The following is a 12,906-nucleotide window of genomic DNA, read 5'->3' as shown; positions in this document are numbered from 1 at the left end:
AATAGTTCTATTCTTCCTTTCAGCAACCCCGTTTTGCTGAGGATTGTATGGAACACAAAACTCCCTCTTAATTCCTTACTTAACACAAAAATCATAAAAGCTACCGGAGGTGTACTCACCTCTATTGTCAAATCTTAAACATTTAATTCTTTTACTAGAGGAGTTTTCAGTCAATGCCTTAAACTCTTTAAATTTACTTAAGACTTCATCAGATTCTTTAGATTTCAGGAAGTAGATCCAAGTTTTCCTAGAGAAATCATCTATGAAGATTACGTAATAAAGAAATCCACTAGAAGATGCTATAGACATAGGACCACATAAATCAGAGTGAACAAGTTCTAGTTTATTTTTAGCTCTATTTTCACTTTTATGAAAAGGGATTTTAACATTTTTACCTATAGCACAACCTTTGCAAGTATTATCATGAATTTGACTGAGTTTAGGCATACCTTTGACTAACTTTTCAAGAGAGGGAAGTGCTTGATAGTGTAAGTGTCCAAGTCTTCTATGCCATAGATCACAGGATTCGGGAGCCTCATTAATGAGGGCTTGAATAGGGTTAGTAGAGAGCTTATATAAACTATCATATCTATTACCAATTACACGAACAGATTTAAAACTAGATTTCTTAGGCCAAGCAAGTACTTTTCCCTTAGAAAATGCAATTTGATAACCTTTATCTTCTAGAGCAGAAATGGAAATTAAGTTTCTTTTAATTCCAGGAACAAACAAGATGTCACTCAAGTGAAGTGAAATACCAGAGTCTAAATTTAAAGTAGTGCCAGAACCTCTTACCGAATATCGAGCATCGTCACCAATTACCATGTGAAGACTGGTATCCTTTTCTACTAAGCCTGACAAATGATCACGGTAGCCTGTGATGTGTCTTAAAGCACCACTGTCAATCAGCCATGTATTACTATTTGTAGGTATGCTGCTTGACAGGGCAGAGATGAATAAAAAGTCATCATTTTGTTCTAAGACTTCATTTAGGTTGGCTTCTCTTTGAGTAGAATCATTCTAACATTCTTCAGCATAGTGACCAAATTTGTCACATCTGAAACATCGAACGAGAGATATCTCTTGGTTTCTTCCAAGAATGTTGAGAACTAGGTGGTCTGAATTCTCTATTTCTCTTTGGATAATGTTTCTTCCAATTTCCACCTTTCTTGCATTGAGCTGCAAGCATGTGTTGATCATCTACATGAGGACTTTTGAGTTGCCCCCTTGTGATAAGACGTGACTCTTCTTGAATACAATCATTCTTAAGGCGATCAAGGGTAGGTAACTCAATTCTACCACTTATGGTTTGAATAAAAGACTCTCATGAGTGTGGTAAACCATTTAGGGCAATCATAACAAGGTCCTTGTCTTCCATGTTATGTCCAATTGAACCTGATTGATTCTTTAGTTCTAAAATTCTCATAAAATAAGAACTAACAGAATCTTCTTTTGACATTTTGGTATTAAGTAATTGTTGTCTTAAAGTAACTGCCCTACTGAGATTGTTAATTTCATAGGTACCTTGTAGATGACTGAACATTTCCCTTGCAGTAGTGAATGAGGCAATAGAGGTGACTAGGTGGTCTTTAACTGAATCAATGAGAAGCTTTCTAGCCTTGACAGCATCCTTTTTGAATTGTTTTAGCTCAGCTGCATTCGTAGGTTCAGTTAGCTCTTTCTCTTCTATGAAGTGAAGAAGATCTTCTTCCTCTAGAGCCAACATGATTCGAACCTTCCATGTAGCAAAATTAAGATTTCCATCAAGCTTGTCTTCAACTTTCAGCTCAATTGACTTGACCTGTGAATGAGACAACAATCTGGAAATAAACGAGTACTAAATTCTGAAATCTGAAAGTTGATCTAGCCTATATCTCTGATACCATGTTGATTTTAATACTTTCAGATTAATATAAACTCAGAAATCAAAATTTAGTTTCTAACTAGATTGATTAGCTGAAAGATTTAGAGATTTTTAGATTTAGGCATAACATAGAAATGAACAAAAATAAGAACCAGACACGGTTACCCTTCGAAAACCTCCTAGGAGGAAAAAAAAACCCAGCCAGAAAGGACCCTTAAATCTGATTATGGATTATATTCATATAATGATTACAACACTTATCTCAAGTACTTGAAGATGTCTGAGATGTTTGAACTTAGGGCTGATGAAATCTTCACAAGTCTGCACTTTCATAAGCATCAAGTCTGCCCCTTTAACACACCAACCAACAATCAGGTCCAAACCCAAGATCTGCACTTTTATTGTATCTTAAGTCTGCACCTTTGCTTGAGACTGGACTGCAACCTTAGTGCCTTGAATCTAGAACAGTTCGCCCTCCTTATGATGGTATTTGCACTTGATATTAGCACCTTTAATGACAGATATAATTTGCAAATATTCCTTCTTCAAACTTCGTATTTAGGCAGATGTATAATTCGCATGGAGAGATCTTGTGTTTAGTGAATAATAATGTGAAGTTGTCATTTATTTATATGTGGAGCAAGATCTTAGTTAGATCGGCTTTTGCTTTATAATTAAATTTTATTTATTAATTTCCTTTTGAGCGAATTGCCTTGATAGAATAGGGTCGGCCCTATTTTATGGGAGCACGTTTGAGTGTGGCATGAGGAATTAGGGAGTGCCATGAGAGATAGGGCCCAGCCCTACACGTTGAAGGAGGGGCCAGCCCTTTGGGCGGATTCCAATGTTGCCTAAGGCAATTGGAATCCGCCATTCCTTCCTAATTACAATCAACAAAAAAGAGCTCTAAAAATTTAATCCAATGAAGGACACAACAGAGTTAGGCCCAAAACAATCCTCAAGTTTGAGGACAAATATAATGCACGTTAGGATCCTACAAAAGTTCTCACTACTATTTTCTTTACCTATGTGAAACAAAACAATATCGTAATGTTAAACGAAAGTATTTTGTTAAAATGTTGTAAATCAAATGCATCGAAAATGGCATGTGGTATCATCCTAGATTGACTTTTACTTATGAAATCCTTGTAAAGATTTTAAGGAACCAATGTTCTGTAATGAGAAAGGACGATCCACATAGCTCATTTCCATTCTATTTTATTTAATAGAATGTGCTAATCTCATTTTAGTCAAATGTCTCAATCTTACAAATTTTTCATTACTTTTAAATTCACTGCATGTTTCTAGTAATCGTCATTTTTGCATTTTCCCTTGACATTCAGCAGTCCTTCAAGACATTAGATATAAGACAAGTTGACAAAGACATGAAATAGAAGTTTCTTCAGTTCATCCATCAACAGATACCCTTTGTTAAAATGTGATTTCCACTAAAACCATGTTCTAGGATATAAGCATGTTTACTTTTTGATAATACATCTATATCGCAAGCATTATAGCACTTAAGTTGGGATATTTTGCAAAACGATGAAAGAAGCAGAAAAGAAACACTAGATACATACCTTCTTGAGTTCAAGTTGTTTATCATCTGTAATTTTCTTGCGACATGTCAGCCTCAAAACAACACCAGGATTCAAATCATCCTCAACCTACATTAGTAAAATGTTCTAAGTTAACTTCTCATATCACTACGAACCAAGCGTTAGATTATATCAAGACTGCAACAGCATAATAATTAAATAATTGTTGCTCTAAAGCACCTCTTTTTCAGCAAAATATTTCCATGGCTAGTACAATGAAGATATAATTACCTGAATAACATACACAACTTTCTCTTTTAATGTTGATGAGGCCAAACCTGCAATGCTCCTTTCTTTAAGGGCTTCAAAAATATCTTTTGGAATGTGTGTATCAAATGTTTTCCTCAATGGATTTTGAAGACCTCTTTCACCATTCAATTTTTTCTCCAGGATGTCTGAGCTGAGACATCCATTCCATGCGAACCCACCACTACATCACAATGATTAGTGATAAAATTAAAATCTAAGCTGCACCATACTTGCATTCACATATTTCAATATAATTAAGATTCTTAAGCAATATGTTGTATAATATAATACTTCTCGTGCATCGCCAAAATTAAAGTATTAAAATCTCTTAAGTTTTGGACCACCTACTAAAAAACCTTTTAGCAGTATAGATGACAATCCATTAGCTCCTCAATCTATATCTTTTGCTTTTAATGAAAAAACATCAACAATCTAAAAGAGTATTATTAAATTGTTTCTATCAAAAATTACACTATTACCAGGAACAATTATTAAGCATCAAGCATATTATGGTGCTAGGACATGTATGATCAAACCTCAAAGCATATTAATGATTCAAGTCTTTTGTTCGCTGAGCTTTCAAACTTGGCCATCCCATCATATTGCTTCTCTTTGATCCTCGAAAGTATAATCCTTTGCAATCCAAATGTTTCTAAGTCTCTCAACACCAAAGTTTCAACCATCTCTTATCTAGCATACCATCTCCATTGTTTCTCCAAAACTCCAAAATCCAACCATGTGGCTTAAATACTTTGCAACACCATACTATTGGACTTATCCTTCCCTTTGTAACATTTGTTTAACATCCCCAAGCCCCAATCCTCAAAATTCCTAAATAAAACACTTTGACTATTTTATTCTTGCAAGACTTTCAGACTTCCTCATCCCTCCATGCCTTCCACTCATCCTTGTCAGCCCATCAAAGTAACCTTTCCATATTCACTCCATAATCTTGGTCTTTGTTAACAAAATTTGCCTTAGTCTTTTGGAACGAGAAATTGGACCATCCTTGACCAAAGTACTCCGTTTGCTTCTTCCCCAAATCCTCGACTCCCACTTCAAAATTCCTCTAAGTCTTTCGTAGTCAGAGTTGCAGCCTTCCCTTAATCAGGTACTTGTTCCCTGTCACCCCTAACATTCTGATCAATTGCCCTCTGAAAGTTTCCCAAGTATCTTTTTCAGACTTTCGGACTTGGTCATACTTCCGTCCCTTCCTCGACTCCCCAAAGCTTATTTCAAATGCAAAACTTTTCTAAGTGTTCTTTGTCAGATTTGTCAGACTTCCCTTCATCCCGATACCTATACCAAAGTAGGAAGCAGCTATCCAGCAATCAGAATGCACCTTTAATCATATTTGACCATATTTTTTAATTAATTTGATTTAATCAGAACACTGCTTTTTAATTTTTAATTGATTAATAAATAAGATCAAAAGTGCATTCTGATTGCTAGATAGACAACAAGTACCGAAGTATGCCCTACTCTCAAACATGTGACAATCTAAAATCTTTGTATAGGCAAAGAAACCATCCTTAGAGTCAAAACTTTAGCCAATTCAGGATGTATCAATAAGTCAGTCATTTTTGGGCATGCTAAAATTATTTTAAGTATTAGTATAATGTTGTCTGAATTCTCATACAAAAATGCATATATAAAGTGCATTGGCACATGAGCATATGTAATTGATTATTCTTCTTAACAACAAAACCTAGTGCTAACAGGACTTAACAATTTTGTTTTGCACAGGAAGGGGGCAAAGAAGATGAGTTTAATTTCAGATGTCCTATTTATTATGAAATCTGAGGCCAGTATCATTCCTTACATAGAGATTCTTTAGACTCCCTCTCCTCATTCATACATAATTCTGATAGGCAATGATTAGCTCTTTACAGCCAGAAGATTGTCATTGTTACAAATTGAATACTTCAGGGAACATCTATAGCTACTACATTGACCAGTTCCTTCTATCAGCCTATTACTAGAATTGGCAATATCACACACCCATTTGACGAAGTTGGTTAACATAGGAATATGTACAACAACATCCTCCTATGTGAGCTGCTCATACCAGGAATCTGGTACCTACCTCTACTTAACTTTGAGCACATTTTAGTTCCCTTCATCCACAACCCAACCAATTAGGATGGACACCTATCACTAGTTTGTTCCCTCCGAGGAGTCCTCAGTCCTGTGTATTCCCCTTTAAGCATTATCATATCCTGGATGGCTCCCTTTACAATGATATAGATGATGTTACCATCCCTTTTATTCCACATGATGATGACAGGCCCTCTACTTCAATATCTGATAGTGATGTTTGATTGCATGGATCCCCACTCCGGATCTTCAACCTAGGCCTCCACTGATTCTTTTAACTTTATAATCTTGATTGATGTGCTCTATTTTAGGTGGTTCATTGGTTTGTCTTTTAGTCAGCTTTTATGTTAGGATTTCCTCTATCCTAAGTCTTTGTTACTGTAACTAGGTGTCTTTTGGAGTTCCATTGGCCCATTTTGGTCACCAGTGCACATGAAAACATTTCTTCTTAAGAATTTACAAATAGGTCACATTTTTTTTTCCTATTCTTTTTAAGTGAATTTTATTCAGAGTTCTTACAATAAGAAAGGATATTAGTAAGCTTTTATAAGCTAAAACCCAATATCTTGCCCTTTAGAGTAGATTTATATTTTAGGCAAGCCTTAAAAATTCTGTCTAATTGGAAAGGAAAACAACATATGCAAAACAAATGAAAGCACCATTGCAGAATTGAAGGATATTTATGCAAAATAATGCTAACCATATGCAAAATTCTAGTGAAGAGAAAAAAATGTGTACCCATGAAACAATATTTTCCCAAATCGAGCTGAAATTGATGGCTTTGACATTTTGACATAATTCTCAACATTGTCAAAAGCTTCTCTTAAATCACCTTTTATCTTCTCCCACGTGTACCTCCATGGATGAGTCTCATTGATTGTTAGAGATCTCATATCAATTTCCACATCTAACTCAAAAAAGAAAGGAAAAAATTAGTGCAAAATAAAGATTGCCATTGAGATGACCAAAGAAAAAAAAGAAAAAGGAGGAAATTTATGGACAAAAATGAGGCTGTTAGAATCTTGAATTTTGAAAACTAATTTGTTCATTACAACTCTATACAAAACCTCTTTTTCAGCACTAAGATTTGATGTCTCGGTATGCTGAACAGACAATTTGAATAAACATCAAATATCATAGGTTTTTATTCAAAACTTAATTTCTGGATGACAGCTCTGAAATATGAAACCTCTTTTCAGCACTAATCCTTAAATTTACCATTATAATTCATAACAAATATATGGTTTTTTCAAAAAACTGAATATTGAGGAAAATACTTATACCAATTTTATAAGCGATGACCTTTGCAGAAATCCTGAAATATTTATATTACACCATCATGGTTGTTAAAAAAAAAATTAAATGAAAAATCAAGTCAGACAAACAGAGGCTACAACATTTTGGGTTTAGTTACCATTGAAGTAGCCCCCAAAAGATTATCTTCATGCTGATATAGCTACTAAATTTCTAAAATCATTTGAAAATCAAGAAAAAGAACAGAGGAATCCAAAGGGTTGTGGTGTAGTGGTAAAACTTGCATCCATTAAGAAAGCAACCTGACCTCAAATAACCACACCGCAATAAGGCAACCCATATTGTGGAGGACATATAATCGGTGTAGGACGGAGGCTTGTGTCCTGCAGAACCAATCTAGGAAAGGTGATGTTCCTAGTTACCCTCAATTAATCCAAAATGCCAAAACAAGAATTAACAGCTTCTAGAATTGATTGTCATTAATTTAGCCCTGAAATATTTCTTTCAAACTTACATAGCTGTAAGATTTATATAAACAAACTGAAAATGAAGAAAAATAACGAGACTATATCAATTAAATGTAACGATCATTGAAGTAAATCCTAAATTGTTATTGTTGTTGGTCTGTAGCTTTTAAGTTATATAACTACTTAAAAAGCAAGAAAAGAAATCTGTGAGTAACGATTTTATAATTAATTACCACTGAAATGGACCTACAGTTGGACCTCAAGGGATCATATAGAAGAAAGTTATGGCAAGGGATAGATCTTGTAGAGGGAAAAAAGTTGTTAGTTGGGAGTGATCCCTAGAACAAAATGAAAACCAAAGGATTATTAGGAGAAAGGTGGGAGCTAAAAGGAAAAATAGATGAAGCCACCAAAGAAAAATGGAAAGGGGAACAAAAGATTCAAAAGAGCATGAGAAGAGCAGCTAAAAAAGTACAAAGTAGTGATAAAAGTCAATGGAAAGAAATCAAACTCACAAACATAATATGAGGATATCTATGGAAAGAGGGAAAATAGATTCAAAAGAAGATGAGAGAAATAGTTATCAAAAGTACAATGTTACAATAAAAGTTAATGGAAAGATCATTTTCATAGTAAAGATTCACACTGATATAGTTGCTAAATTTTAAAACCGATTCTGAATTCAAGATAAAGACAGAGGCTGAGACAATTTTAAAAATACACAGCCATCGAAGTAGCCCTCAAAGACTTGTTTCAAAGAAAACAGCTGCTGAAATATTACAATAAAAAGATAATCAAGAAAAAGGAATTGAAGCTATAACAATTTTAGTATTAATTGTCATTAAAGTAGCCTTGAAAATTTTGTTATACACTGATGGATTACGGAGTGTAATGGGAAATGTCGACCCAAAAAATACACAGAGTTGATTCCAGAAACAATCTTATGAAAATAAGATAAAAAATTAAAATTGAGGTTACAACAATTTTAGAAATGACTGTCATGCCAGTACCCTGAAAGAATTGTCTCCCACAAAGATAGCTGCCATATTTTTTAAACGTATTAAAAGTCAAGAAAAAGACCGAGGTTATCTCAATTCGGATGCTGATTAAAGAGGCCTCTAAAGCTGGAAATTCGTAATTATAAAAGCAATACTCTGGAAACAAGTAAAATACAAATCTGTCCAAGACTAGTTTAAGGTTTAAAAGCTAATACCGTCTACAGGATGGGGGTTCACTGAAATGGTGTAAAGCTTCTCGTCTCGCAGATGTGCAAATGATTCGCCTGCGAAGGGTTTGAACTCCAGCTGCAAATTATCCGGCGGATTGGCATTTTCATCAGCGGCAAACCACTTATGAATGCTAGACTTGGCATATTTTATGTCAACTCCAAGCTTCGGGTATTTGGATTTATAGTTCTGTCTCTGAGCAGGGAGCGGAGGGGTTTCAGGCTTAGACGACGAGTGCGCTCTCCTGGAGGGCGGAACATAAGACATTTTTTATTCTTCTGCAGTATTATCGCATGGCAGAGGGAATATTGCAGGCTTCAACTGCATATAAAGAATACTTTAAGTGAAAATCTTCAGAAAAAGAAAATTTTCAACTGCAACGCTTCGGAAAAAAGGAAAATCTTCAACTGCAACGCTTCAGAAAAAGAAAATTTCCATCTGCAACGCTTCGGAAAAAAGAATATCTTCAATTGCAACGCTTCGGAAAAAAGAATATCTTCAATTGCAACGCTTCAGAAAAAGAATATCTTCCAGTGCACCGCTTCTGAAAAATGTATGGGAGAAGAAAAATCTTCTTTTATATTTAAAAGAAGATGCCACGTCGTGTTTTGAAATGACTTCAGAAAAAGAATATCTTCCAGTGCACCGCTTCTGAAAAATGTATGGGAGAGAAGAAAAATCTTCTTTTATATTTAAAAGAAGATGCCACGTCGTGTTTTGAAATGACGTTCTTGCTCTTCTTTTATAGAATTTCCAGGAACTTTAAACCGCGTGCGAGAAACGCAGAGGAATTTACGAGTTCAATTAATGCTTAGTAATGAACAGACATTTTATCATTTTTCATTTTTAGAGGAATTTATGAGTATAATTACTGCTGATATTCACTATCTATCATATGTCATTCAGATTTATTTTTTATATTTTTTATTTTATTTTGTAATTATAATTTATTTAAGTTTATTTTTACAATATTTAAGTTTGATCTTATTTTTCATGGGAATAAATCTCAAATTTATCGTTGTGATTTCAATTAGGATATGTTTTGTGTGACATGTTAGTATGTCTTATTATATTAGAACATTCAATGTGTCATTATTACACATCTAAACACAAGGGGGCTTAAAATGAATGTCTAAAGCACACTTCAATTTCTAAAGGAATAAAAGAATATAGATTTGTGTCGCCTATATATAGACCATTTGCACATTTGTATATTTTGTCTTTAAATATTCACTCAAAGTCATAAAGCCAAAAAAACTAGGGGCTTGACCTAGGAGAACTTGATCCTAGTGATCTAGCATATTCCTTTATTACATTTAAAAACTCTACAATCATTACCAATGCATCAGATATCGAAAATTAAAGTAAGCAAGTTTTAGAAACATGTGTTTTACTAGTTCAAAGTCGCACATTAGGTCCTTCAAAGCCATAATGATTGAAATTGTCCCTTAAAAAAAATTGCACATGTTTAAATCTCAAGATAGTCGTCAAATAGAAGGAATAAATCTTAGAACAGTATCGAATTAGCTCTATATATATTATCAATTATATGTAGAATATTTTCTATTATATTCTTCTGTTGTACAAATTATTTCATTACGCCCTTACTTTGGCCTCTAAGGTTTGCAAGTCACGTTTGTTTTAAATTTAACTATTAATTGATTTTCATTTTCTTATCAATCCTTAAGTTATCTTTATCTATCTTGTCCTTTAGGATTTTAAGAGTTAATTGTATGCCAAATTCTCTTCACTCTCACCCCCTTTTATGAAGGAGTGTTTATTTGAAATAGAATATGACTCAATTAATAATGATGTTCCCCTAAGAAATGTGAAGACTATGATTACAATGAGCATGTATCCCAGCAACAAAAAATTCTACAGAGCTTGATAGCTTAGCTAATACTAGAAAACCTTTACAATTATAGGATATGATTCATAATTTATTTACCAACAAATTATTTGGGTTGGAGAAATTTTACAGTTTTGGTTCTAAGCTTGTTGTCCTTGGCTCTTTTACTATTGTATCTATCATCCCTCCTGTATCCACAATCATGTCTTCCTCTACCATTGTCCCCTCTCCAAAATTTTGTTCTCTTGAGTTTACTCCTCCATTATACCCACATCTCACATACCATTTTCACATATGCTTCTCTTCCCTTTAAACCCTTACCACTTTCATCATGCATAAAACCATGATTCCTATCATTCCTCTAACTAGTATCATTCCTAATATTGCTAATGTATCCACCACAACCACATCCTACTCCACACATCATCCTTTTCATATGCATATATTTTGTTACATGTTCTTGTATATTCTTGTGTATTATCTTATTCTTCTCGTTAATCCTCCTTACATACATCCTACTAAACCTTCTTAAATGGCTTATTTTATAGCTCCTACATATGTCATACTAATGGTACCCAAACCTCATTTGATACATATCCTTCTACCATCCTAGAAATCCTATTTCAAAAGATTGATAACATTGAAAAAATATTTAATACTAATCCTAAGGGCGAGACAATGAAGAGTTTATTGAGGCTAGAAGCACATACCAATATCCCAAAAAAATTGCACATCATCTACTCATGTTTTGTGGTACCTCGTTTTTTAATGTATAATGGCAAATATACCCCTAGAACATACATTTTTCCTCCTTCACTACTACATGTTTGTATTTTATGTACAAGGATAAGTTCTTAGGTAAAATTTTCCCTAGAGAGCATTAAAATATTCTTCTATTGAGTGGCTTTTCTCATTTCCTTATGGGTATATACTATTAAGACTAGAGGACTAGTTGTTGTTGTACATTTTGTAAAGTCCTAGGTCTAGGAGTAATTATTTAATTTTTGTAATATTATAATTAACATGTCTATATTAAAAATGACATGTTGCTTGGATAGATTCTAAGATTCAATTATTTTGTCTATTTACTACTTGTCATTTATAAGAAGACATTGGATAGGGATTAATAGGTGGACTATGAAAATATATTTAATTAACTATCTATAGTTTGTATTGAAGAGGTGTGTAATTGTAATTATTGGCTCGTGTTAGGGTATTTGAGAGTTGTACATGGACCCCTTAATTATATAGGTCAAATTGGTCAATCAAGAGTTATAGTCTATGTTGGGGGGATTTTCTTTTGGAGTATGATGCATGGATTGAATGTAGACAACCTAGACTTGACATTGGCTTATGGTTTTGAGTACATGGTCTTGGAAAATTGTTCTTGGTTTATTGGGTCTTCTTGTCATATATAGGACTTGATATGGATATTGTGTGAAATGTTTAATGCATGATTGTGCTATCAAAATACATCTAGTTTTAGAGTTGTATATCTCTTATGAGCACAAAAATATTATCCTATTGTAATTATTGGTTATTAATTAATGTATTGGATTCAAAACTTTAGAAGCTAGGTTCTTCCCTTGCTAGAGTTTTCCCAAGGTATATCTAGTGTCATTTTTCATGTCATTATTATGTTTGATTATTCTTCTTATCTCTTCTATTCTTACACTTTATCTAAGCGTTACTATGTTGAAACTCTATTAAAATTTAACTAGACCATAAATCTTCTGATATTATCATCATTGTATTAAGTAGGATTTAACTAGATCATAAAATTTGCAATACTTTCATCGTTATATTACATGTTTCATGTCATTTATTATTAGAGTCTCTTATTTTTTTAGACCTATAGAAGGAAGAAGTCTATTTTGTACTAATATTTTCTTGAGTGGGAATTTTATACTCAATCTTGTGTTTTAGGAAACAAATAAGGTAAAAAACTTTTGGAATGAATATTAAGAGAAGTAAGAGGATAAACTCAAAGTTTTGGAAGCTCAATATCAAGTATTTTCTTATTAGCGAAGATCCATGGGTAGTAGTTAAAGGATAAAAACCATTCTATGCTTAGACACATGATTTTTAGAATAAGTATTTGTATTTAGAGCATTCTATGTTTAGACACATGATTTTTAGCATAAGTTCACTTAATTGAACTTTAGTGAGCTTTATTTAGCTCCTTTGTGCTATTTTTAGTTTTCCCAATATTAGATTAGGACTTCTCTTTCTTTATATAAAGCAAGTCATTATGCATTGTATTATTTATTCTATGATCTCTGCTTTTTAGGAATATAACATA

General features: G+C 33.4%; 1 protein-coding gene across 3 annotated transcripts in view; it reads right to left on the bottom strand.

Moving 5' to 3' along the window:
* Positions 1–9,417, bottom strand: part of LOC131859653 (uncharacterized) — a 35,448-nt gene extending 26,031 nt beyond the window's left edge. The window contains exons 1-4 of one of the 3 annotated variants that reach the window (XM_059213674.1): positions 8,743–9,417; positions 6,547–6,715; positions 3,694–3,862; positions 3,445–3,531 (exon numbers count right to left, since the gene is read on the bottom strand). In XM_059213674.1, the coding sequence (XP_059069657.1) occupies positions 3,445–3,531; positions 3,694–3,862; positions 6,547–6,715; positions 8,743–9,022 (705 nt within the window). In that variant the 5' untranslated portion in view covers positions 9,023–9,417. Of the gene's footprint in view, positions 1–3,444; positions 3,532–3,693; positions 3,893–6,546; positions 6,716–8,742 lie in introns of all 3 variants that reach the window. The other 2 variants (XM_059213673.1, XM_059213672.1) reach the window with 2 other exon arrangements.
* Positions 9,418–12,906: the final 3,489 nt, after the last annotated feature.

This window comes from Cryptomeria japonica, chromosome 10 (assembly GCF_030272615.1).
Source record: "Cryptomeria japonica chromosome 10, Sugi_1.0, whole genome shotgun sequence".
Classification (NCBI taxonomy): domain Eukaryota; kingdom Viridiplantae; phylum Streptophyta; class Pinopsida; order Cupressales; family Cupressaceae; genus Cryptomeria; species Cryptomeria japonica.
The sequence above is the reverse complement of the archived record's forward strand: the minus strand, read 5'-3'. Positions and strand labels throughout refer to the sequence as shown.